The sequence below is a fragment of the Oncorhynchus mykiss genome, chromosome 2, assembly GCF_057628025.1.
Source record: "Oncorhynchus mykiss isolate SJ-2025 chromosome 2, ASM5762802v1, whole genome shotgun sequence".
Taxonomy (NCBI): Eukaryota; Metazoa; Chordata; class Actinopteri; order Salmoniformes; family Salmonidae; genus Oncorhynchus; species Oncorhynchus mykiss.
In genome coordinates, this window is record NC_143023.1 from 32,898,988 (window position 1) to 32,926,906 (window position 27,919).

Consider the following 27,919-nt stretch of genomic DNA (forward strand, 5'->3'; position numbering starts at 1 on the left):
GAGTATCCAGCTTTCGGTTTATGTGTACTCACTCTGTGGTGCACCTTGGAAGGATTTTTTTTTTTACATGAAAAAAAAAGAAAAAAAAAAGAAGGACAAATCTGAGGGGGCTCATACCCTTGTGGCCCCTATGGACATGACACACTGTAATGCCTTCCAGCAGTGTTTGGTTCAATTTCCTTTTGGAAATGTTTTCCGCTACTGTCAGCATTGGAGAAAAAAAAGGTGGCAGATAGCCAAAAGAAAATGTTTTTAAAATCCAGCAGATAAAATATTAGGTTCAATCACGTGTGTGTGTGTGTGTGTGTGTGTGTGTGTGTGTGTGTGTGTGTGTGTGTGTGTGTGTGTGTGTGTATGTGCTTTCCATAGGCAATTATTGGTTTTGTTCTTAAACCCTAATTTTAGGAGCCCATAGATGACTTGACATTTTTGATATTGTACACCAAACACACAGTCCAAATAGACTACATTTCCAAGACGACCACTTTCCCCCCCTCTCTCAGCCAGTGAGACAAGTGTAGGCTATGTTGCTAAACGCACTGAGCACACGTCTACAGGAACTGCGCCGTCAGAGCACAGAAAGCAGTGAGGGAGTGTGCGGCACACGAATGTGCTCAGTGCTGCTATCAGCACTAGAAGCTTGACAGGCGACCAGAGGGGGACACTGATACTGATAGAGGGGGTGAGAGACTCTCTTCCGACGTCGGTGCTGGAACGGATGGGCGCGACATTCGTCCACTAACCGGTAACTGTATATTCCACGGCGGCAAACACTACAGCTATCCAATGCTGGCGGAATTTAGCTGACCGTAGTTGGACACGCAACATTCAGTAAGTTCGTTCATACGATATTGACATGAATGACATTTTGTAATTTCATCATATCTTTAATTGCAGGGCCCTCATAACATTTAATATATATGGCCTTCTACAAATAGGCCTAAACCTTGTGTATTTGGTTACTAAAGAAACAAATGCTTTACACGCAAACTTTATCATCATATTCCGCTTAACCCCTATAGTGTCTTGTTTCCTATGATTGAAGGTGAACACAATTTGGTTGAGAAGTCAATACAGCACCACCCATCGGTTGGTTGAATTGAAAGAGAACATATGCAATTGGGGTGTGACCATCTGTAGCCTAGTTACAGTGTGGACTCACTCATGCAGACCAACATGTAATGTTTACCTTCCTCAAAAAGGCAGCAATGTCATGAATGGAAGTTATTCAGACCAGTGGATAACCGTTGGTTGTTTATGATGACAAACTAACAGTCAGTATATAGACACATTTTACAGATATGTTTTCCTATAACCAATATATATATATATATATATATATATATATATATATATATATATTTAATAACACTAGGCCTAATTATATGTAGGCCCTCAAGACTGAGATACACTTCAAAGTTTAGTACCATGTTCCCAAAGATGATGTGATTGAGTTGATTAGTGTTCCATATAAGCCTATTGTATAACAATGCATGTAGGGTTGAAAAGTGCATTTCATTTCACAGACAAAAAACTATGTATAACAGGTAGCCCAAATCTAATCTAATTGTATTTGTCACATGTGCCGAATACAACACCTTACAGTGAAATGCTTACTGAAATGCTTACTGATTACTTACTTAATAACCAACAAGGCAGTTTTAAGAAAAATACCTAAAAGAATAAGAAATAAAGTAACAAATAATTAAAGAGCAGCAGTAAAATAAAATAACAATAGCAAACCCTTAATTATACAGATAAAGAGTAAACATAAAATGTTTGTTCCACCTATTTAAACACCTTTAGCATCATTACTGAAGTAATGACATGAACCATACAAGAACAGGAAATCTTCTGACATATCCATATGCTGGTCATTCATATACAGTAACCTACACCACACTTGCTTGGCAAAAACATGTTCTGAAACAGTTTCACTAATGTGAATCAGCAATGCATGGTCACATGAATATCTGCTGTCTCTAAATATATATAGTCCAATGGGGCGGCAGGGTAGCCTAGTGGTTAGAGAGTTCGACTAGTTACCGAAAATCCCCGAGCTGACAAGGTACAAATCTGTCGCTCTGCCCCTGAACAGGCAGTTAACCCACTGTTCCCAGGCCGTCATTGAAAATAAGAATTTGTTCTTAACTGACTTGCCTAGTTAAATAAAGGTAAAATAAAATAAAATAGTGGTACACGTCAACATCCTCCTCCTGCCCTGCGGTGTAACAGTGTTTTCTAGATTTCCATCATCATGGCAATCCACATCTCAGGGAGGGAGAAGGGAAAAGGAAGGAAGAGCTGGCATCCAAATTCAATGCTGGAGCAGGGCACAGTGAAATATAAATCATCATGTAAACAAATTAACTGCTACCACCAAAGCTTTGGTACACAATTATTTTTATTGTACAGTATATATACTATTGTGTTTATTTTTTTATGCCTTTCCGAGTTAAAGTCCATGAACTATAAAATTATGTTGGTCCTGTGCCATTGACTGTCATTTTCTGAGTAGAACATTTAAATTATAACCAATTAACCCCTTAAGTGCCTATTGTTTATTTTGTGTCTCTAGCCGTCGGCACCATGATCCCTCGTAGTATGCGAACAGGTGGGATGGACCTGCCAGGGGTGGAGTCAAGGGATGTACCCCTCATTGGCTACCGGCCTTTAGCGTCTGACGATGTTCGCCTCAGCAGCCAATCAGGGCAAGTGACTGAGAGTACTGGACTGGACTCCTCTGAGGTTGGAAGGGATTTTATATTTGATTAACTTGATTAGGAACATGTACTGTAAGTAGCTAATTCACAGCAATTAACTGCACTAGTAGTTTCATCTGGGGCGGCAGGTATTCTAGTGGTTAGAGTGTTGGACTAGTAATCAAAAGGTTGCAAGATCAAATCCCTATGCTGACAAGGTAAACATCTGTTGTTCTGCCCCTGAACAAGGCAGTTAACCCACTATTCCTAGGCTGTCATTAAAAATAAGAATTTGTTCTTAACTGACTTGCCTAGTTAAATAAAGGCGAAGAAAATTGTGATGAAGGATACATCAAGGTGCAGTTGCACTTTAATACCAGTAAAGTTATGGAGAGCACTGTTTCCTGTTCTCTCATATAGCAAACTTTCTCCAGTGGTCTCATATTAAATAAATTCATCTATGGGGAATCCAACAAATGGCTGATTTGATACAGAAACTGTCCTGGGGCCCCCTGGGTGCAAATGTTGTTTTTTGCCCTAACACTACATAGCTGATTCAAATAACCAACTCACCATCAAGCTTTAATGATCACATTCCTCAGACCAACCAGGGTAGGGGGTTAGGGTATTAGAGCGGTGGTCTGTGAAACCGTGGTAACAGGGCTCCCCTACCAGTTCCTTGAGTAAACAGCAGATGCGGTCGGTTGGTTTTCAAAGAACCTCAGGGATTTCAGTCATTTTGATTTCGAAGACGGACACTAAAGAGGAGGTACTTTCCATCAAGGCATGCCAGTGAATTAGATGATGTTTGACCACCAAGCATTGAATAAAATGCTCATGTCTTGAGATTTTCAAGTAGACTACTGTAACATTTTTGCTAAGATGTTGCTTTCTTGAGCATTACTTTTATGACCATATTACATGTATTTTCTAATATAATTCACTATTTATATCCAGTTGAATTCCCCTGAAACAGAAAGGGTTGTGTTGGTTGTTTTGAAAGTGTGCAAACCTGGACAGGTTGACAGCATGCGTGTTTTTCTCATGATGTATAACCTTTGTTTATGTTCCATTGGCCGAGACAGAGGCTGTAAAGGTTTTATCAGACTAGTTGTGGCAGTCCATTATTACTGGGTTATTCTATACTCACACAGACTTGTTGTTATGTCACTAATGTCTGGGTTTTACTCCTTTTCAACCCTAAAGTACGCAGATAATTGTTTCCATTGTAAATTCTCGCCTCTTTTATAGGAAAGATTGTGTTTGTGAGATGTTATACTACTTAATTTATCAATCAATCAAATGTATTTATAAATCCCTTTTTACATCAGCTGATGTCACAACGTGCTGTACAGAAACCCTGCCTAAAACCCCAAACCGCAAGCAATGCAGGTGTAGAAGCACGGTGGCTAGGAAAAACTCCCTAGAAAGGCCAGAACCTAGGAAGAAACCTAGAGAGGAACCAGGCTATGAGGGGTGGCCCGTCCCCTTCTGGCTGTGCCGGGTGGAGATTATAACAGAACATGGCCAAGATGTTCAAATGTTCATAGATGACCAGCAGGGTCAAGTAATAATAATCACAGTGGTTGTCGAGGGTGCAACAGGTCAGCACCTTAGGAGTAAATGTCAGTTAGCTCTTCATAGCCGATCATTCAGAGTATCTCTACCGCTCCTGCTGTCTCTAGAGAGTTGAAAACAGCAGGTCTGGGACAGGTAGCACGTCCGATGAACAAGTCAGGGTTCCATAGCCGCAGGCAGAACAGTTGAAACTGGAGCAGCAGCACAGCCAGGTGGACTGGGGACAGCAAGGTGTCATCAGGCCAGGTAGTCCTGAGGCATGGTCCAAGGGCCCAGGTCCTCCGAGAGAGAGAAAGAAAGAGAGAAAGAGAGAGAGAGAGAAAAATAATTAGAGAGAGCATACTTAAATTCACACAGGACACCGGATAAGACAGGAGAAATACTCCAGATATAACAGCCTGACTCTAGCCACCCATCACATAAACTACTGCAGCATAAATACTGAAGGCTGAGACAGGAGGGGTCGGGAGACACTGTGGCCCCGTCTGAAGATACCCCTGGACAGGGCCAAACAGGCAGGATATAACCCCACCCACTTTGCCAAAGCACAGCCCCCACACCACTAGAGGGATATCTTCAACCACCAACTTACCATCCTGAGACAAGGCCGAGTATAGCCCACAAAGATCTCTGCCACAACACAACCCAAGGGGGCGCCTACCTGGACAGGAAGATCACGTCAGTGACTCAACCCACTCAAGTGACGCACCCCTCCTAGGGACGGCATGGAAGAGCACCAGTAAACCAGTGACTCAGCCCATGTAATAGGGTTAGAGGCAGAGAATCCCAGTGGAGAGAGGGGAACCAACCAGGCAGAGACAGCAAGGGCCGTTCGTTGCTCCAGTGCCTTTCCGTTTACCTTCACACTCCTGAGCCAGACTACACTCAATCATAGGACCTACTGAAGAGATGAGTCTTCAATAAAGACTTAAAGGTTGAGGTAGAGTCTGCTTCTCTCAAATTGGTAGGCAGACCATTCCATAAAAATGGAGCTCCACAGGAGAAAGCCCTGCCTCCAGCTGTTTGCTTAGAAATTTCAGGGACAGTAAGGAGGCCTACGTCTTGTGACCGTAGCATACGTGTAGGTATGTACGGCAGGACCAAATCGGAAAGATAGGTAGGAGTAAGCCCATATAATGCTTTGTAGGTTAGCTGTAAAACCATGAAATCAGCCCTTGCCTTAACAGGAAGCCAGTGTAGAGAGGCTATCACTGGAGTAATATGGTGGGGGGGGTTCTAGTCAAGATTCTAGCAGCCGTGTTTAGCACTAACTGAAGTGTATTTTGTGCTTTAGTGTATTTTGTGCTTTTGCCGGAAAGTAGAGCATTGCGGTAGTCTAACCTAGAAGTGATAAAAACATGGATTAATTTTTTTGCATAATTTTTGACAGAAAGTTCATGATTTTTGCAATGTTACATAGATGGAAAAAAGCTGTCCTTGAAACGGTCTTGAAATGTTCGTCAAAAGAGAGATCATGGTCCAGAGTAACGCCGAGGTCCATCACAGTTATATTTGAGACAACTGTACAACCATCAAGATTAATTGTCAGATTCAACAGAAGATCCCTTTGTTTCTTGGGACGTAGAACAAGTATCTCTGTTTTGTCCGAGTTTAAAAGTAGAACATTTGCCGCCATTCACTTCCTTATATCTGAAACACAGGCTTCCAGGGAGGGCAATTTTGGGGCTTCACCATGTTTCATTGAAACGTACAGCTGTGTGTCATCCGCATAGCAGAGAAAGTTAACATTATGTTTCCGAATGACATCACCAAGAGGTAAAATATCTAGTGAAAACAATAGTGGTCCTAAAACGGAGCCTTGAGGAACACCGAAATTTACAGTTAATTTGTCAGAGGACAAACCATCCACAGAGACAAACTGATATCTTTCCGACAGATAAGATCTAAACCAGGCCAGAACTTGTCCGTGTAGTCCAATTTGGGTTTCCAATCTCTCCAAAAGAATGTGGTTATCGATGGTATCAAAAGCAGCACTGAGGTCTAGGAGCACGAGGACAGATACAGAGCCTCGGTCTGATGCCATTAAAAGGTAATTTACCCCCTTCACAAGTGCAGTCTCAGTGCTATGATGGGGTCTCAAACCAGACGGAAGCGTTTCATATACGTTGTTTGTCTTCAGGAAGGCAGTGAGTTGCTGTGCAACAGCTTTTTCAAATTTTTTTGAGAGGAATGGGAGATTCGATATAGGCCGATATTTTTGTATATTTTCTGGGTCAAGGTTTGGCTTTTTCAAGAGAGGCTTTATTTATTGCCACTTTTAGTGAGTTTGGTACACATCCGGTGGATAGAGAGCCGTTCATTATATTAAACATAGGAGGGCCAAGCACAGGAAGCAGCTCTTTCAGTAGTTTATTTGGAATATAGTCCAGTATGCAGCTTGAAGGTTTAGAGGCCACGATTATTTTCATCAATGTGTCAAGAGATTTATTACTAAGAAACTTGAGTGTCTCCCTTGATCCTAGGTCTTGTCAGAGTTGTGCAGACTCGGGACAACTGAGCATTGGAGGAATACACAGATTTAAAGAGGAGTCCGTAATTTTCTTTAACGATCATGATCTTTTCCTCAAAGAAGTTCATGAATTTATCACTGCTGAAGTGAAAGCCATCCTCTCTTGGGGAATGCTGCCTTTTAGTTAGCTTTGCGACAGTATCAAAAAATAAATTTTGGATTGCACTTATTCTCCTCAATTAAGTTGGAAAATAGGATGATCGAGCAGCAGTGAGGGCTTTTCGATACTGCACGGAAGTTTTTCAGTTTGGTGTAGCGCCATTTCCGTTCCAATTTTCTGGAAGCTTGCTTCAGAACTCGGGTATTTTCTGTATAGCAGGGAGCTAGTTTCTTATGACAAATATTGTTTTTTTATAGGGGTGCGACTGCATCTAGGGTATTCCGCAAGGTTAAATTGAGTTCCTCTGTTAGGTGGTTAACTGATTTTTGTCCTCTGACGTCCTTGGGTAGGCGGAGGGAGTCTGGAAGGGCATCTAGGAGTCTTTGGGTTGTCCGAGAATTTATAGCACGACCTTTGATGATCCTTGGTTGGGGTCTGAGCAGATTATTTGTTGTGATTGCAAACATAATAAAATGGTGGTCCGATAGTCCACGATTATGAGGAAAAACATTAAGATCCACAACATTTATTCCACGGAACAAAACTAGGTCCAGAGTATGACTGTGGCAGTGAGTAGGTCCGGAGACATGTTGGACAAAACCCACTGAGTCGATGATGGCTCCGAAAGCCTTTTGTAGGGGGTCTGTGGACTTTTCCATGTGAATATTAAAGTCATCAAACATTTGAATATTATCTGCCATGACTACAAGGTCCGATAGGAATTCAGGGAACTCAGTGAGGAACGCTGTATATGACCCAGGAGGCCTGTAAACAGTAGCTATAAAAAGTGATTGAGTAGGCGGTGAGGCGTCATTTAACACAGTACATTCATCAGGCTTCATCAGGCTTAAGCCATGTTTCAGTCAGGCCTATCACATCAACATTATGATCAGTGATTAGTTCATTGACTATAACTGCCTTGGAAGTGAGGGATCTCAAATTAAGTAGCCCTATTTTGAGATGTGAGGTATCACAATCTCTTTCAATAATGGCAGGAATGGAGGAGGTCTTTATTCCAGTGAGATTGCTAAGGCGAACACCACCATGTTTAGTTTTGCCCAACCTAGGTCGAGGCACAGACACGGTCTCAATGGGGATAGCTGAGCTGACTACACTGACTGTGCTAGTGGCAGACTCCACTAAGCTGGCAGGCTGGCTAACAGCCTGCTACCTGGCCTGCACTCTATCTCATTGTGGAGCTAGGGAAGTTAGAGCCCTGTCTATGTTCGTAGATAAGATGAGAGCACCCCTCCAGCTAGGATGAAGTCCGTCACTCCTCAACAGGCCAGGCTTAGTCCTGTTTGTGGGTGAGTCCCAGAAAGTGGGCCAATGATCTACAAATTCTATCTTTTGGGAGCAGAAAACAGTTTTCAACCAGCACTTGAGTTGTGAGACTGCTGTAGAGCTCATCACTCCCCCTAACTGGGAGGGGGCCACAATTGTATGACACTTAGGCCAATGTAATGTCATCACTTTGATATGACAAATCATTATATTCACCCAATAATTGCAGACCGTATCAGTTCAAATTAAGATGAAAACGTGATTGCCATTTATTTGATTGTCTCTTAATTACATGTCAATTAACTCCATAATTTTCCACTGACTAACTCTCATACACTTGCTACTTGGCTTTAGTGCGTAGTGCACATGATGCTCGTCTCCTTGGCTTTGCCTTCACTTAGCATGCAGTCTCAAGAAACTCCCCGGGGCTATAAAAAGAAGTCACACTGACTCAGGCACCAGCTGCAGTGGTAACTTCCCTCTTGCTCTGTTTGTGGCACATGACATGACCACTGTACTATGTGTCTCGTGTTAAATAATCCATGGGTGGCCACCAGCCAGTGGGTCTATGTGTTGTGTGTTGTACAGCTGCCACATCCCCCACTCCACTCAGATATCATAGGCCGGGTTTCAGAGGACATTCTATCAAGTGGAATTGAATCAAGCCACTTGTTCACTCTTTAATGAGGGAAACTTAGATGCATGTGAATGGATTTAGACAATGGGGTCAGGCCTCACAATGACAATCCATCCCCCCCCTGCAGGCAATTAAACTTTTCCACACAGGGCAACATGTTCTTTAGGTCGGTTTTCATAGATATGAGCTACGAGCAGCAACATTTGTTTTGCTGGTATACTGTAGCTTGGTGGAATCATTTCAGTAGTATTTCCACTTATCTTAAAATGGGGCCTATGGTTTGTCATATAGTGCTGTGGTGACCCATATAGTCTACTGAATATTCATTCTGAACAAAACCAATATGACCCTGATAGTTAAAACAACCTTATGAACCAAAGATTTAAAAGATATTTCAGAGAAGACTTTGATATAAGGACATAGAGCAGCTCTAGAATACCACCAGCGCTCACTTTAAAGAGTAGAGAGGGTACCATGGGATGCACAGATGAAAGCGTGAGAAGAAGAGCGGGGAAGGATGGGAAGGAAGGGGTGGGAGCCTGAGAGGGAGAGTAGGGAGCGAAAAAAAACAACAATAGGCATCTTTAAATAAAACTTCAGAGGATATATTTACGAGCCCCAATTGTACTGCTGTGTAAAGTAGTCAACAATACTGGTTTCAGTGGTGGGATTACGTTTTCACATGACAATACGCTCCCATTTGCTCACATACCCATTTGATCATACTGTATAACAACCATAGATACTTATTTAAAGAGACATAGCCCAAAATGTCTGATGTTGACGAATAAGTGACGGAGGTAGAACTTGAGACTGTGTAAAGGCAGGGGGGGGAAGATTGTGAGATTGTGAGGCTCTTCCTGCTTTCCCCCCCTGCACCGATGCCTATCGTAGTGGTCAGAGGAGGCCGGGTTGTGAGGGAAAGAGAAAGAGAAAAAATAGCAGCTCGTCACAACCGCACGTTGTGCTTCCTGTGTTTGTCTCCGCTCATTATGTACTTCCTCTATGGAGAGAAAAGATGGAAATATAGAGACAAGGAGCATGTTGAATCATGAGAGAGGTTCCACATAAAGAGTATAAACATTGAGTTAACTAGCAGCGATGAGTTAAACTAGCAGCGATGGAAAAAGTGGGCAAATGAAAGAAAACATGAAATCTGTAAACATGAGCAGACAAAATGGGAGATTTGAATGATGCGGTATCTGAGGAGAGTCAAGCAAATTTCCTTATCAAGATGTTTCTCATGGAATGAACCTCAGCCACTTACTCCCATGATTATTATCATCTGCTCCGTGAGCCAGCTTTTCCTTACAGCGGAGCAGCCAAGTCCTTGTATTGATTGTTGGGGAAAATGCACTCAAACAGATTCAAAGATTTTGTGCATTTGGTAGAACAGAAACACTGTAGGGGTTGTTACATGCCACAATATTAGACATCCTCATTGGTGCCTCCCTGTTCCATCGCCACTCACAGACTGAGATGTGGTGATTGTGGTTGGTTGAGGTTGACATGGATGGTCCCAAGTAAGTGGTTCTACTGTAGGTACAGTGCCTTGCGAAAGTATTCGGCCCCCTTGAACTTTGCGACCTTTTGCCACATTTCAGGCTTCAAACATAAAGATATAAAACTGTATTTTTTTGTGAAGAATCAAAAAGTGGGACACAATCATGAAGTGGAACGACATTTATTGGATATTTCAAACTTTTTTAACAAATCAAAAACGGAAAAATTGGGCGTGCAAAATTATTCAGCCCCCTTAAGTTAATACTTTTTAGCGCCACCTTTTGCTGTGATTACAGCTGTAAGTCACTTGGGGTATGTCTCTATCAGTTTTGCACATCGAGAGACTGACATTTTTTCCCATTCCTCCTTGCAAAACAGCTCGAGCTCAGTGAGGTTGGATGGAGAGCATTTGTGAACAGCAGTTTTCAGTTCTTTCCACAGATTCTCGATTGGATTCAGGTCTGGACTTTGACTTGGCCATTCTAACACCTGGATATGTTTATTTTTGAACCATTCCATTGTAGATTTTGCTTTATGTTTTGGATCATTGTCTTGTTGGAAGACAAATCTCCATCCCAGTCTCAGGTCTTTTGCAGACTCCATCAGGTTTTCTTCCAGAATGGTCCTGTATTTGGCTCCATCCATCTTCCCATCAATTTTAACCATCTTCCCTATCCCTGCTGAAGAAAAGCAGGCCCAAACCATGATGCTGCCACCACCATGTTTGACAGTGGGGATGGTGTGTTCAGGGTGATGAGCTGTGTTGCTTTTACGCCAAACATAACGTTTTGCATTGTTGCCAAAAAGTTCAATTTTGGTTTCATCTGACCAGAGCACCTTCTTCCACATATTTGGTGTGTCACTTTTTATGGATATATTTAAGAAATGGCTTTCTTCTTGCCACTCTTCCATAAAGGCCAGATTTGTGCAATATAGGACTGATTGTTGTCCTATGGACAGAGTCTCCCACCTCAGCTGTAGATCTCTGCAGTTCATCCAGAGTGATCATGGGCCTCTTGGCTGCATCTCTGATCAGTCTTCTCCTTGTATGAGCTGAAAGTTTAGAGGGACGGCCAGGTCTTGGTAGATTTGCAGTGGTCTGATACTCCTTCCATTTCAATATTATCGCTTGCACAGTGCTCCTTGGGATGTTTAAAGCTTGGGAAATCTTTTTGTATCCAAATCCGGCTTTAAACTTCTTCACAACAGTATCTCGGACCTGCCTGGTGTGTTCCTTGTTCTTCATGATGCTCTCTGCGCTTTTAACGGACCTCTGAGACTATCACAGTGCAGGTGCATTTATACGGAGACTTGATTACACACAGGTGGATTGTATTTATCTTCATTAGTCATTTAGGTCAACATTGGATCATTCAGAGATCCTTATTGAACTTCTGGAGAGAGTTTGCAGCACTGAAAGTAAAGGGGCTGAATAATTTTGCACGCCCAATTTTTCAGTTTTTGATTTATTGAAAAAGTTTGAAATATCCAATAAATGTCGTTCCACTTCATGATTGTGTCCCACTTGTTGTTGATTCGTCATAAAAAAATACAGTTTTATATCTTTATGTTTGAAGCCTGAAATGTGGCAAAAGGTCGCAAAGTTCAAGGGGGCCGAATACTTTCGCAAGGCACTGTAACTGTACCAGGAAGAGTTGTGGGTAAACTTAACCTTAGACCTACTGCTTGAGACAAAAACATAATACCATAGAAAAGTAGGCCTACAGTAGACCTATGTTAAAAATGTAAACAAGTTGTATTTTGCCTTACTTTTACAACTGCAGTCTCTTAGAAACAGAGACTGTGCTGTTAGCCTAGTTTGTAACTGATTAGTTGAATGCACAGTGCTACTGTAGGCCTACAGTACAAAGCCTGTAGTCACTGTTTTGTGTGACCTGATGTAGGCTAGCATTGATGACAACACAGAAATAATAATCTCTATAAGTCCTGTGTATTATATTCTTTCTGTGTACATTAAGGTGAATAAACCAAGGCTATAAATCATCTTCAACTGGTTTGCAGTCCATGTATTTACACAACCTTCCTTCTGTCTGTTGCATAGAGTCATATGTGTGCAGACAGTGTGGTTATAGGTGCCGGTAAGCACAGGCTCACAAAGGCTAGTAGTCTATGCTAGCTAGAGTTCAAATCCAATTTTATTTATCACAGGCGCCGGATACCAATGGTGTAAAGTACTTAAGTAAAAATACTTTAAAGTACTACTTAAGTCTTTTTTTGTGGATATCTGTACTTTACTATTTATATTTTTGACTACTTTTACTTCACTATATTCCTTAAGAAAATATTGTAAGTTTTACTCCATACATTTTTCTTAACACCCAAAAGTACTTGTTACATTTTGAGTGCTTAGCAGGACAGGACAATAGTCAAATTCACACACTTATCAAACAAACATCCCTGGTCACCCCTACTGCCTCTGATCTGGCGGACTCACTAACCAACATGCTTTGTTTGTAAATGATGTAAATGGATTTCCATAAATAAAAAAAAACAAAAAAATGGGGCCATCTGGTTTGCTTAATATAAGGAATTTGAAATGATTTATTATTTTACTTTTAATACTTAAGTATATTATAAACCAAATACTTTTAGACTTTTACTCAAGTAGAATTTTACTAGGTGACTTTTACTATTTCTTGAGTCATTTTCTAGGTTTCTTCACTTCACTTTAAGGGTAAAGTGACTATGCATAGATAATAAACAGCGAGTAGCAGCAGTGTAAAAACGGGGGGGGGTTCAGCATTCTTAAGTTGTTATGGAGCCTTTTGGACCTAGACTTGGTGCTCCGGTACCGCTTGCCGTGCGGTAGCAGAGAGAACAGTCTATGACTTGGTTGACTGGAGTCTTTGACAATTGTTTGGGCCTTCTTCTGACACTGCCTAGTATATAGGTCCTGGATGGCAGGAAGCTTGGCCCCAGTGATGCAGTCGGCCATACGGACTACCCTCTGTAGCGCCTTACGGTCGGATGCCGAGCAGTTGCCATACCAGGCAGTGATGCAATCGGCCAGGATGCTCTCGATGGTGCAGCTGTAGAACTTTTTGAGGATCTGGGGACCCATGCCAAATCTTTTCAGTCTCGTCAGGAGGATAGGTGTTGTCGTGCCCGCTTCACGACTGTCTTGGTATGTTTGGACCATGATAGTTTGTTGGTGATGTGGACACCAAGGAACTTGAAACTCTCGACCCGCTCCACTACAGCCCCGTCAATGTTAATGGGGGTCTGTTCGGCCCTTCTTTTCCTGTAGTTCACGATCAGCTCCTTTGTCTTGCTCACATTGAGGGAGATGTGGTTGTCCTGGCACCCTACTGCCAGGTCTCTGACCTCCACCCTGCAGGAGGAGATCAGTTGGTTAACATGCTAACAGCCAGACCTAGCTTCTACTAGTGCTAACAGGCTGTAGCCTGAACCAGTCTATCATTGTGAGGCTGTGAAAGTCTTCACCTGTGTGTCAACATGTGCTCACCCGCTAGTGTTGTTAGCCCCTTGAGTAAACAGGGTGTGCTTCCTGCTTTATTCGTTGACTAGGAACATTTATGAAGTCATTAGCATATGTCACATATTAACAGGTCAGTGTCAGAGGATGTAATGATCCTCAGAGCAGGTTTGTTGAAATGTTGATGATGGAGGATGAGTTTAGTCAATTAGGTCTGTCTCTAAATGTACTCTATTCATTGTGGGATGAGATATAGTCAAACAGGTTTAGTTACAAATGTAGGTCATTCACACAGTTAAAGAGAGTAGGAGAGAGGGAAGGAGAGATTGAAAGAAGGAAGGTATTGTTCAGCCAATAGCTGCAGGCCTTCTCATTGTGTGTAGGCTGCGTGAGTCCCCTGTGTGTTCAACAGGTGAGTATAATATTATATCATCCCTCGCCTGCCTGCCTGCCTGCCTGCCTGCCCTGCCTGCCTTGCCTGCCTTGCCTGCCTTGCCTGCCTGCCTGCGTGAGTCCCCTGTGTGTTCAACAGGTGAGTATAATGCCTGCCTGCCTGCCTGCCTGCCTGCCTGCCTGCCTGCCTGCCTGCCTTGCCTGCCTTGCCTGCCTGCCTGCCTGCCTGCCTGCCTGCCTGCCTGCCTGCCTGCCTGCCTGCCTGCCTGCCTGCGTGAGTCCCCTGTGTGTTCAACAGGTGAGTATAATGCCTGCCTGCCTGCCTGCCTGCCTGCCTGCCTGCCTGCCTGCCTGCCTGCCTGCCTGCCTGCCTGCCTGCCTGCCTGCCTGCCTGCCTGCCTGCCTTGCCTGCCTTGCCTGCCTGCCTGCCTGCCTGCCTGGGTGCGAGTGAGTGTGTGCCTGGGTGCGAGTGAGTGTGTGTATACGTCTATCTCTGTGTGTGTTATGGGTGTGTTCATGTGACGCAGGCACACAGGGGGAGTGGTCCTACCTAATGACGGCTTCAGGTGTGTTTATGTGTGTTAAGTCCGAGAGCCAGACAAACTGAAAGACAAAGACAAACAATCCCTCGGTCATTGAAAAACGACGGTCAAGGAGACAATAGGAAACTAAAAAGACAGATGAAAGAAAGTGGACAAGATGGTGTTTGTGGCTTTCTTGTGAAGTTCTCAAAGAAGCTAAAGGCTTGTAGCCTGTCTGGACTTGTCGAGACAAAGGTAACTTGTGTTTTTTTGGGTCAATGTCAATCAGGTACAGATAGGGGGGAAAGAGAAAGAGCAACAGACATGAGATCAACAACAGAAACATGCTGCAGTAGGTAGACCAACATGTTCTGAACCTTTGTCACGATAATAGACGGACTATGGATTTTTTATTCATCCTTTGTTAAACTAGGCAATTCAGTTAAGAACAAATTCTTATTTACAATGATGGCCTACCCCGGCCAAACCCTATCCCAGACGACGCTGAGCCAATTCTCCGCCGCCCTATGGGACTCCCAATCACGCCCGGTTGTGATACAGCCTGGAATACAACCAGAGTCTGTAGTGACGCCTCTAGCACTGAGATGCAGTGCCTTAGACCGCTGCGCCACTCGGGAGCCCAAAATAAGATCCTTTCATTACATTAACTGAGCATGGACCTTCAGTACTCCAATTGATTTGAATGAGTGGTTACTGAAGGCACCTCCGCATGTCAAACAGGAAACTGATAGACACGTTATAGGATACAGCAGTTGTTGCGTAACTGTGATGTCTGGTCAGTGGTCCAAAATGACCTGCTTTGTGCTTAATGCTTTTGCACGTATATGTTGACCTGGATATTGCTTATTGTGGTTGGATCTCAACTGAAAGGAGGCAGTACAATGCTCTAAATAGCTTTTAAACGTGTTGAGGTTGTTGTGGTTTTACATGTCGGTCTTCTGTTTGGGTCACTGGTATGGATTGTTGATGTCAGACTAACGATGATGTCACTGTGTTTTCTCATGCATTTTCTTCAGCATGGAAAATCACATTTCCATGGGTGTAAATGTCAGGGGAAGTGTAAACGGATATATCCACTAAGGCATTAACCCCCCCCCCCCCCCCCAGGTACATTGCTATTGTACTCATGGTAGGCCTGTTTCATGGAATGGCTCAGTGAAACTGTGAGCAGGTCATTTCAGTACAGTATCACAGTTGTTTTGCTGGTATTCAGATGGTTTATTTCATGTAATGTTATCCTTTCTGTTGAAGTGATGCGTTGTTTGTTTTCCAAAACATATGAAAGGTGTTGTGATCCATAGGTTTCGCTGCATTTACAACTGACTGTGGATTGTTTTGTGTTATTAGGACGTACTCCACTTACAACCTTATCAGATTTTTTGGTGATATTTCACCCATGTTTGTTTCTTTTCTCTTTTCAACCCATTCAGACATTTCCTGTTAAAACTGCTTCGCTCCTTTGAAACTCCTAAATATTGATGTTTATTATTGTACATGTCTAATAACATAATATGCTCCATGGGCACGTCGGGGCTTTATGTTAAAACCTGAGGTTCTGGTGCTGGTCATGTGACAGTACTTATTTTTATTGGATGTTATTGTATTCCACAGGGGGAGACTTCCCCCATGAAGACAACTTGGTACTGTCCTCTGGATTTGGTAGGTCAATGCAACTTGAGATAAGCATGAATAACTTGATTTTGGTGACAGTGGGAAATTTGTGCCAGAGTATGAATTATGCAATTGTTTTCTGAATCATAGTCTTAATCATACTCTTTCTCTCTTCCTCAGTCTACTGTGTTGGAGGAGAAAGAGGACGGAGTGATATACAATGTAGTGGTGAAGCAACAGCATGGCGCCCCCAACAGTGCAACAGTGAGAATACATACCATTATACAATGCACAGAAATTACAGTATAATTACACCTTACATCCTTACACGTTATCTTTGTAAGTCTGTATTGTCATGGTAGTGTTGTTATGAATCTCTCTCTCCCTCCAGTCCGGCTCTCGTTCGCAGTGTGTGAAGGCGGGAACAGAGGAGAAGCTGGTTCAGCACCTCCTCCACTCCTTCGCCATGGGCGACTCCTCCTTCATCAACATCTTCCTCTCCACCTATCGCTCCTTTACCTCCACCAAGAGAGTGCTGGACATCCTCATCGACAGGTGGGGAAGTCAGAGGAAACAATGCATTGCACACCGGTTGTATGTAGTGTTACGAAACCTTTTTGAAGTGCTGTAGAAAGACCAAGGGAAGGAAAGGAGACGTTGTGATGCCTCTGCATTGCCCTGAAGAAACCATCTCTTATTCAGCTTTTTTTTATCTCAAAGGAACTTTTGTCTATCTATTTCTTTCTCTTTTCTTCCCTCTTTCTCCAGATTGCAACATCCACCAGGAGAAAGTACAAGGAGTCAGACTAGGCAACCCTTCAACAGGTGAGTCTGATACTATATATATACTGTATGATCCCTTGTGTGTGTGTGTGTGTGTGTGTGTGTGTGTGTGTGTGTGTGTGTGTGTGTGTGTGTGTGTGTGTGTGTGTGTGTGTGTGTGTGTGTGTGTGTGTGTGTGTGTGTGTGTGTGTGCGTGCGTGTGCGTGTGTATGGGTGCGCACACTTCTTGCATTTGTATTTCTCCTATTCCTCTCTCCCTCTCCCAGAGCGGTGTGTATGGTGTTCAGTATGTGGCTGTCAGAGTATCCTGAGGACTTCCGCTCTTTGGGAGAGCCTGGTCTTCTGCTGCGCCTGGCCCCCCTGCTGCCCTCCGACCCCTCTGGGACAGAGATCAGGGGTCGCCTCCTAAGACTGGCAGAGGAGCTCAGTGAACAGGCCCTACTGCCTGACTCTAGTTCAGGTCACTATACACTCTGGGATTATGACAGTCATGGCACTGCCAACCTGAGGTTATATGAGGATTTTGTGGGTGGCATAACCATAGATATATATGGGCAGAACTCTCCTCCAAATTGTTTCCAGGAGTTTTCTTCAGTGTTCTATTCCCACTGTCTGCTGTCCACCATCCAAATCTGGTGGAACCTGCTTCTGTAACGACCACCCTAATGTCTCTTTCCACTGCCAACCCGACTGACTACGCCTTTCTTTTGTATCAGTTAATATAGACCTACATTCATTGGGATTAGTGTTGCATCATCTCTGTCGTTTAGATAGGACCATCGCCAGCCCTCCTGCTGACCCCACTAAGTTTGATCCCACCAATATCCTGGGCTTCCCTGCTGGGCTGATTGCTGAGCAGCTCACCAAGATAGAGACGGTGGGTTTAACCTCTGACCCCTACAGTATCGTTACTTCGCCTAACCTTATATAGATCATGGGAACATGCACTTTACCACAGTCTTAATTGTGTTCCTCTTTTTCTATTGTTACGTCTCTCTGACCCTTTCTTACTCATACTGGACATGTTTGCCACTTGCAGTCTCTCTGGCTATGCCTTGCTCTCTCTCTCTCTCTCTGTCTGACTGTCTCTCTCGTTTTCTCTCTCAGTGTCTCTCTCTCTCTGTCTCTGCCTCTCTTGGTGTCTCTCTCTCTCTCTCTCAATCTTTACTCACTCTCTACGTCTAATTCCCTCAATCCCGGTCCCTCACTCACTCACTACTTACCTCTTCCCCCACTCTCTCCTAACAGGAGCTGTTTGTGCGTCTGGTCCCGTACCACTGCCTGGGCTCCCTGTGGTCTCAGAGAGACAAGAAGGGCCGCGAGGGTGTATGTTGGTCCGTCCGGGCCACTGTACGCCAGTTCAACCGGCTGGCCAATGCCGTAATGGCTTCGTGCTTGTGGCCCACGCAGCTCCGCAGCCAGCAGAGAGCCTGCCTCCTGGAGAAATGGATCAGCGTGGCAGAGGTCAGCCGGTCATCATTACAATAGAATAACTTTATTGTCCACACACATCCGTTTGGAGGCAGCATTCCTCTGGAGGAATTTTGAGGTTAAATACCTCGCTCAAGGACACAACAGCAATAGGTTTGGGATTTTGAGTTGAAGTAGAGAGTGGGGAGCAGAATACTAAGCTGTCTTTCTCAAAACATTAACAAGACTACACTGTACTTGACTTTCTGCATTATACTGCCCTCTCTCTATAAAGGTGCTCATAGTAGATGTAGTACTGTCGTCCTGTAACTTAGGAGAACATTAGCAGCTTGCAGCAGGGCTGTTCCTGCTGACTCCACACACACAATCACACACACATCCACACACACACACACACCCACACACACTCACACCGTCCTCAGGTTGTTATGGACACATGAGCAAGCTGAGTCACTGCCAGACCTCTTTCTCCTTCACAACTAAAAGCCTAGCTAGCTCCTGTGTGTGTGAAGGAACTTGTTTGGAACACACACAATCTCCCACACACTCTCAGGCTAGATACCATGGTTTGTTGCCAAAACACTCACGTCACCTCATCAACAGGTTTTTATGGGAGAAGTCACTTTAGGAATGTACATAGTTGACCATGTCAGACAGCGAGTGCCAAACAACCCCATTGATCGGCGGCAGGTATTCTCAGACAATGCTGCACTGTGTGTGTTTCAACAGGAATGCAGAGCCAGGAAAAACTTTTCATCTCTCTACGCCATCGTGTCTGCCCTGCAGAGTAACCCAGTACACAGACTAAGGAGGACGTGGCTAGAAACTGACAGGTTGGTGGAGGAAGCATTCCGATTGGTATAACAGAAAAAACATACTTATTATTATTATCTTCTTTTTTTGTCTTTGTATGTTTATTGGATAGAGAGCGATACACTCTTAGAAAAAAAGGGTTCTAAAAGGGTTCTACCTGGAACCAAAAGGGGTTCTTCTAAGGGTTCCGCTATGCTGAAAGCTGAAAAACCCTTTTGGTTCTAGGTAAAGGAGAGTGTGCTGAAATGGGCGGCCTGATTTGAACCCATGCTACAGCAGTACATATGCACTGGAGGCAGCGGCCTTGACCACTTGACCACAGAAAAACGTACTTCTGTTGCAGATGTTTTCAAAGTATTGTCATTCCCATAACATTGTCATTCTCGTAACACTATCATTGTCATAACTGTCTTTTTTTTCTCTTTTTTCTCAACACAGCCATTTCAAAAACTCAGGAATTTAATCACGTTGTCATTGATATAACACCATCCTTTCCCATAGTCAAACACATTTAACCTTCCAAAACACTACCGCGCATTGATCATCTCATCTTGTTATAATTTCCCCAATCATAGCTAAACTAATCATGGCTAGCTGATTCTCTTGGATGTGGATTATAGTGAGGCCCAGTAGACAGCAGAGAAATGTCAGTCCAGGCCCCTAATACCCTCTTTGGGTGCATGGCTCATTGTTGTTGTCATGTGACTCTGTCTGACAGGGAAGCAGTGAGGAGATACGAGGAGCTGTCCAACATTTTCTCTGAGAAGGACAACTACTCCCAGAGCAGGGAGCTGCTGAAAGAGGTGAGTCACAGTGATTGAGAGTTACTGCACACACACACACACACACAACACATACGTACTGTATGTACATACACATGTACACACACACAGAGACACAGACACACACAGTGCACTGACAGCCGTCCCATAATACAAGCGGTATGAGATGAGGACAGGTCTCATGTGAAGTGTCATCGGAGATCACACCAAACGTGTTTAACTCAACTCAAATGAATATATTAGCAAGAGCGGTTGCGCTACACAGATCCAGATTAAGCACTACTCCAGGGCTAAAAATCACTTTGAATCATGAATCATGCCTTATAACCTAGAGGAAGGCTTAATCTGGGAGTGTACAGCCTCTCAATGTCAACGTCCTGTCAATCTAAATTCACCAGTTTCTCAACATGTATTGCGTTTAGGATGCATTGTGATTTTCTGACAGGGGTGGGCTGGAAATCGGTAGGATTAGCAGCATTTTAATTCACTGTTATGCGTTGTGCATGCATCAATACTTTATATTAGCTGCAATTGTAACAGATGTGAAACGGCTAGCTTAGTTAGCGTGGGCGCTAAATAGCATTTCAATCAGTGACGTCACTTGCTCTGAGACCTTGAAGTAGTAGTTCCCCTTGCTCTGCAAGGGCCGCGGCTTTTGTGGCGCGATGGGTAACGATGCTTCGAGGGTGACTGTTGATGTGTGCAGAAGGTCCCTAGTTCAACCTTCCTCCTTTTTCCGCAGCAACCAGTAATCCGGGTCAACAGCATCAATGTAACAGTACAAGTTTAGACCGTCCCCTCGCCCATACCCGGGCGCGAACTAGGGACCTTCTGCACACATCAACAGTCACCCTCGAAGCATCGTGTAACAGATGTGAAACGGCTAGCTTAGTTAGCGTGGGCGCTAAATAGCGTTTCAATCAGTGACGTCACTTGCTCTGAGACCTTGAAGTAGTAGTTCCCCTTGCTCTGCAAGGGCCGCGGCTTTTGTGGCGCGATGGGTAACGATGCTTCGAGGGTGACTGTTGATGTGTGCAGAAGGTCCCTGGTTCGCGCCCGGGTATGGGCGAGGGACGGTCTAAACTTGTACTGTTACACAATTTCACCAAGGCATCCACGCAGGAATTCATCGAAACATATGCCGGAGCTTTCATTTGAAAGCTTCACTCCAGACTTTGATGTTGGAAAAATCTCACACTGCCTTCTGCTGTGCTTTGATAACTTACTAAGTAAGCTGCTTCCTTACCCTCTCAGTTTGTCTGGAATTGAGGGCCTACACAGTTACTACACAGGGTTTTAGAGCACATAGCCATGGTTCTTGTAACGATTGTCCTCTTGTTCTGACGAGGAGTAAGAGATGTCGGACCAATGTGCAGCTTTGTAAGTGTCCATAACGATACTTTATTTACATGAACACTAAACTACAAAATAACAACGTGAATAACCGAAACAGACGAAACAGTCCAGTGTGGGACAAACACTGACACAGGAAACAATCACCCACAACTCAAAAGTGAAACCAGGCTACCTAAATATGGTTCTCAATCAGGGACAACGATTGACAGCTGCCTCTGATTGAGAACCATACCAGGCCAAACACAGAAATCCCAAAACATAGAAAAAGGAACATAGACAACCCACCCAACTCACGCCCTGACCATACTAAAACAAAGACATAACAAAATAACTAAGGCCAGAACGTGACAGTTCTAAATTCTAGATTGTGTTCCAGATTGTCATGCACCTAAGCATTGTCACGCTTAGATGTTTGTCTGTGTTTTTCAGGAGGGCACTTCGAAGTTCGCCAACCTGGACGGAAAGATGACCAACAGGAGACAGATAGGGGTAAGTGCTCTTTTTAGCGAGTTTGAAGTCACTCACAAAGCTCATAATCATTTTTGTCCTTGAAGGAAGAAGCACGGAATAACCTGTACAAATGGCATCAGATAACCCTTTGCTGATGTAACGTAATGCAATGCTGGTATTTCTTCAATAGAGGAATTGTTGATGGTTAAGTAAGGACAACTTGATATACAGCACATTCGCCGGTCTTAACCCAAGGTTCTCCATCTTAACCCAAGGTTCTCCATCTTAACCCAAGGTTCTCCGTTGAGCATGCATTGAGTAGGCTTCATCTGTGTCTGGGAAGCCTGAAGTCCTATGCCTCTGTTTTTCATAATTCTCCACCCCTCCCCTCTCTCACACAGTCCAGTGCCCAGGGCACAGTACCCTACTTGGGGATCTTCCTCACAGACCTCACCATGCTGGACACGGCCGTCAAAGACAGACTAGAGGTGAGTCCCTTCATGTACTGTCATTTATCCCCCATCATGTGTCCAACAACAGGAAGTTGGTCATAAGCTCTGGTGGTGAAGTTGCATTGACAGTGACATAATATCCTGTTCCTCCATTTCAGAACGGCTACATCAACTTTGACAAGAGGAGACGAGTGAGTGATGCGGTCAGGGCCTTTGCACGGCTGCTGTTTAAATTCCTCCTCACCCGTTGTCCACATGTTGAGTTATTCCAGGATCCAGACTAATTCATTAGCCTCTGGCTCAACATAGCAGATGGTCTTCATAAATTGCTTTTCTGTTGTGCCACTCATTAAACGTGTGGCAGTGTATTGAATTCTGAGGCAGTGCGTTCATGCACATATTCATGTTTAACTTCTAGCATTTCAACTGATAATGTGCCATTAGTACTGGAGAGTCATTTGTTGATAATGATTTATTTTTCTCTTTGCAGGAGTTTGAGGTTTTAGCTCAGATCCGACTACTGCAGTCCTCCTGTAAAAACTGTGTTTTCCTCACCGACGAGGCATTCCTACAGTGGTACCAAAGTGTACCCTCGTTAAATGAAGAAGAAAGGTAAGCCGTGATTCTCTGTTGGTTTTTATTTTTATTTATTTTACAATCAAACCATTCACGTTTGTACATACATGTTATTTCAAACGGAACTCTACAATTATGATGAATCGCTAATCACATTACATGATGTCTGCAGTTACAGACTGTCCAATGAAATTGAGGTGCCGTGCGAACCGAGCTCTGGTCGTACCCAGAACCCTACAGTCATCATCACACGGTGTCCAAAGTAATGAGGCCTATTATTACACTCTACACACAACATGCCGGTAGTATTCACTGCAGACACCTTTCACTATGTATAGTGAAATACATTGGTTATATGGGCTCAGTACTATTGTAAAAGAATGGCTAGTCAGCATTTTCTGTGAACTATACTACACTACATGACCCAAAAGTATGTGGACACCTGCTCGTCAAACATCTCCTTCCAAAATCATGGGCATTAATATGGAGTTGGTCCCCCCTTTGCTGCTATCACATCCTCCACTCTTTTGGGAAGGCTTTCCACTAGATGTAGGAACATTGCTGCGGGGACTTGCTTCCATTCAGCCACAAGTCGGGCTCTGATGTTGGGCGATTAGGCCTGGCTCGCAGTTGGCGCTCCAATTCATCCCAAAGGTGTTCAATGGGGTTGAGATCAGGGCTCTGTGCAGGCCAGTCAAGTTCTTCCATACTGATCTCGACAAACCATTTCTGTATGGACCTCGCTTTGTACACAGGGGCATTGTCATGCTGAAACAGAAAAGGGCCTTCCCAAAACTGGAAGCACAGAATTGTCTAGATTGTCATTGTGTGCTAAAACATTAAGATTAAGAAACCCATTTCAGGAAGCTCCCAATGAACAGTTATTGTGCTGACGTTGCTTCCAGAGGCAGTTTGGAACTCGGCAGAGAGTGTTGCAACCGAGGACAGAAAGTGTTTTCAGCACTTGGCAGTCCGGTTCTGTAAGCTTGTGTGGCCTACAACTTCGTGGCTGAGCCGTTGTTGCTCCTAGATGTTTCCACTTCACAAAAACAGCACTTACAGTTGACCGGGGCAGCTCTAGCGGGACAGAAATTTGGTGAACTGACTTGTGGAAAAGGTGACATCCTATGACAGTGCCACATTGAAAGTCACTAAGCTCTTCTGTATGGGCCATTCTACTGGTAATGTTTGTCTACGGAGATTGCATGGCAGTGTGCTCGATTTTATACACCTGTCAGCAACGGGTGTGGCTGAAATAGCCGAATCCACTAATTTGAAGGGGTGTCCACATACTATATACTGTATATATAGTGACTATCTTGACTATTTGACTGTCAAATGTATAGTAATGTGGCCATAAGTAGTCAGTTGTGGAAAATTGACTTGGGGGGGGGGGGTCTGGGGGTAAGTCCTCTGTACTTTTTTCCATTAAAAATATCACAGTGCAAGAGCTGGTAAATTAACATGCAACATTGGAAAGAGCTGAAAGCCAAGCTTGTACATTTACTATGTATTTCTCAGGGGCTGAGTAAGATGTTTTGTAGGTTGTTGTCATGCATATTACAGTGCATGATGAACATACATGATATGATTCTCTCACCTCCTTACAGCCTGAATTCCTCCAGGACCAGCCTTGTTGCTGACAGTGACGGTCTTTTTGACTTCCCCTCCCCCGTCTGTCACTTTCTTTCCAAATTCACCAAGGTAATTACAAAATAAGACCTAATATTTCCAGTTATTTTACATACTTTCCCAAAAATATATTTGCATTGCCAGCTAGAATTGCAGAACATGCAATTACTATTCATGCGCAAATACTCGTAGTTATTGCTAAGTATTGCTAAGTAATCAAATATGATTGGTTTAAAAGAAATGTCGTAAAAACATACAGAAGAGCACTTTTAAAAGAGGAAAAGCTTTGATCTTTTAATTCTCTTCTGTGTATTTTTATTTGCTTTGGCCTTCATGCAACAGCCACTTTTTATCTTGTCATATCAGTAAGTATAATGTTTTTTTTAAATGATTTTCATCACTATTATTATTTCAGCATATGAAATCCCCCTCAGTTTCCTGTCTGGATGTTGACTCCTCCCCTCCCACCAATGACCCCATCCCGTCTGCATTGACACCATCCACTCCCGTTAAATCACATCGTCGATCAGTCTCCTGTGGCAACAATCCCACCAATAACAACAAAGGGTCTGAGCCTGATATGCGGATCGTCAGGATACGGATGGATTTACAAGATGGGAATATGTACAGAAGCATACTGGTACTGAGCTGAGATAATGGCATATTGAGTTGAGATTTGATTAGAGATATTAGCCTTTTTTTGGTTTCAAATTATACACTGCACTGCACCCTGCACTCATGACTATTTACTTTAATCCACAAATATCCGTTAATGATAGTAATCCAAAACATTTCCTCAGGTTGTACACAGGATATTATAACTAGGAGTCAAGCTGTCTGGTATCATTGTCCTTCTTCTCTGTTTCCTCAGGTGACAAGCAATGACAAGACGCCCACTGTGATCAGTTCTGCCTTAGAAAAACACAGTCAGGACCCCAAACAAGCATCCAGATATGAGCTGATTCAACTATTGCCCGAGGGAAAAGGTAAAAACATTTCTCAACCCGACCATACGAAATCCCTTTAACAGTTCTCTGTTCATATTGATTGTAGTGATGACTTTTCTTGTTCTGCCCTGTAGAGTTGGTCATCCCTGCCACAGGAAACGTCTTCTATGCCATGACTTCCTCTAGTGTGGACTTCCTGCTGCGCAGACAAGGAGGAAACACCCCTTTTCGCTCTCAACCAATCAGCACAGAAACTAGTGCCACCTTCCCTCGAATCAAAGCCAAGGGGCGGAGACAGCTCTTTCCCAAATAGGCTATATCTGAGACATAATTTGGCTAGTGCTTCTCAAGGACAGGACACGATAAGAATGCAGGCAGATATCTCAGTGAGATGTGGCCTTGTCTTTCCTAATCTTTTTTCGAAGTGGAAAATGTATCCTGAAACCTGTCTGAACTTGTTTGATGAACGTATTCTTATCTGGGACATTTCAATAAATATGCTGCCTGTTTGTGTACACCAGGAAAGTCCATTAGTGTAGAAGGGTGCATGTCTCTCTCGTTGGCAATGCATACTACTGGAAATATACACCTAGAACAAGACCAATGCAAATCTTTAACAGATGGTGAATGATGCTGTTTTTTTAAGTCTCTCTGACCATTGGCATCTCATTTCCTATTTAACCAAATGGAATAGCCTTGTAACCAAGAGCAACGGAGGAATCCAAATCATCTTGAGTATTTGAGGAATGTGCCTCAGGTGCCATCCTATAAATGAGTTGGTAGTAGAGAACTTCATTAAATCAAAGTAGTTTGGGTGATATGACCCTATTTGAATTGACCATGACCACAACAAAGTTTTACATTTCTCCATAGAGAGTGGACACAAGCAGGAATATGAATGACGGGGAGGAGCACTGGGCTGACATTATGACGTAATGCATCTGAATGACTGACAGAGTCACCGAAACCTCTCATTATAGCAAAGCACGGGGGCTCATCAAAATGTTTTAACTATGTACTTTGTATGTATGCATATGTTTTTTTGTAATGTATGGACGATGTCATGATTGTGTTTACATTCCCAAGGAGCTATCAACAAGTGTCAGAATGACATGTTATTCATTGTGAAGTGACATGAAATGTATGAAATTGCCTCAAACTGTAACCATTTCAAATGGGTCAAGACGTGTCAAAGATATACATGATCATTTCGCTTGGGCTTTCTGCATACATATTGAATGATAGTTCTGGTAGTATCTTGTGTAAAATACAACAAACACATTTACATATACAGCCTTGCCACTCCCATACAGAATATCGTCATATTTTGAGTACTAACCATTAGGCATAACAGCATCAACCCACAAACTCTATCCTAAACAATTCATGTGAAGACACTAATGAAAGTCCAGACTATGTTGTGCGTATTGAAAAGATGTCTACCATCGCACCTTAATGCTATACTTTTCTAATACAGCATAAGCTCATCTTTATCAATGGTCTCTGAGTGGGTTTAGTTGGTAGCTGGAATGGAAGTCTGTCTGAAGAGTATTTCATCCAGGACTCCCAAAGTCAGTCCTCAAAGGTTAGTGAGGGATTCTCACCAATCCCCGAATGATGTTTAATTGATATTTTCTCTGACGTTTGATAGAGATCTGACAGCTATTAAGGTTTCATTATGCAATGTCTTTAGTCCAGGAACTGAATGTAGCGGGTTTTGCAGAAGGCTCTGCTTCTATCCCATGAGGATGAGACCAGTAGGAAAGAAAACCTGCACGCATAAGGGCGCATGGGGGACACGTTGTCGGAGGCCCTAACTGATGAACTCTTGTGAACTCTGGCCAGTGCTGTTGAAGTCTCTACTAAGGCTGAAGCATAGATACGGTAGTTCCAGGGAGAGGAGAGAGGCTTCTGGGTAACGTACTTTGATGAAGTGTTAGCGCCAGGCTAAGCTACTGATTGTTTAGTGCCTTTCTCTCATTGGTGCTTGAACCACTTGAAGTGTCCCAAATGTCACCCTATTCCCTGTATAGTGTATTACTTTTCACCAGAGCCCTATGGGACCTGGTCAAAAGTAGTGGGCTTAATAGGGTGCTATTTGACATGAAGCCTCTGTGATGTATGCATTGGAATGTACAGTACATATGATGTACATTCACAGTGCTGTATAAGCTGGCATGTTTATGCACTACATATGCCCTGTTGTTTTTGTGCGATACATTTCCCTTTTCTATGCATTTTGACGTGACAGTAATATGAGGAATTTCTATGCAACTCCCAGGATGTGTGCTGTAATTCTGCTGTGTCATTTCTTATCAAATAAATGTACAAAGATGTACATATAAAAGATTCAGACTGTG

At 43.4% G+C, this 27,919-nt stretch overlaps 1 protein-coding gene across 2 annotated transcripts; it reads left to right on the forward strand.

Moving 5' to 3' along the window:
- The first annotated feature begins 497 nt into the window (after positions 1-497).
- On the forward strand, positions 498-27,908 carry LOC110487797 (ral guanine nucleotide dissociation stimulator-like 2). 2 transcript variants are annotated; one of them, XM_021559709.3, is made up of 20 exons: positions 498-831; positions 2,579-2,748; positions 16,338-16,385; positions 16,518-16,601; positions 16,729-16,892; positions 17,106-17,162; positions 17,387-17,580; positions 17,891-17,997; positions 18,369-18,584; positions 19,281-19,384; positions 20,083-20,167; positions 21,932-21,991; positions 22,354-22,440; positions 22,563-22,595; positions 22,895-23,016; positions 23,153-23,242; positions 24,591-24,684; positions 25,028-25,252; positions 25,484-25,598; positions 25,694-27,908. In XM_021559709.3, the coding sequence occupies exons 2-20, from the start codon at positions 2,590-2,592 to the stop codon at positions 25,870-25,872; spliced, it is 2,223 nt and encodes a 740-aa protein (XP_021415384.3). In that variant the 5' UTR covers positions 498-831; positions 2,579-2,589; the 3' UTR covers positions 25,873-27,908. The 2 variants fall into 2 exon arrangements, with proteins under 2 accessions (XP_021415384.3, XP_021415394.1); XM_021559719.3 differs by lacking the exons at positions 498-831; positions 2,579-2,748 and adding an exon at positions 13,239-14,960.
- The last annotated feature ends 11 nt before the right edge of the window (positions 27,909-27,919 follow it).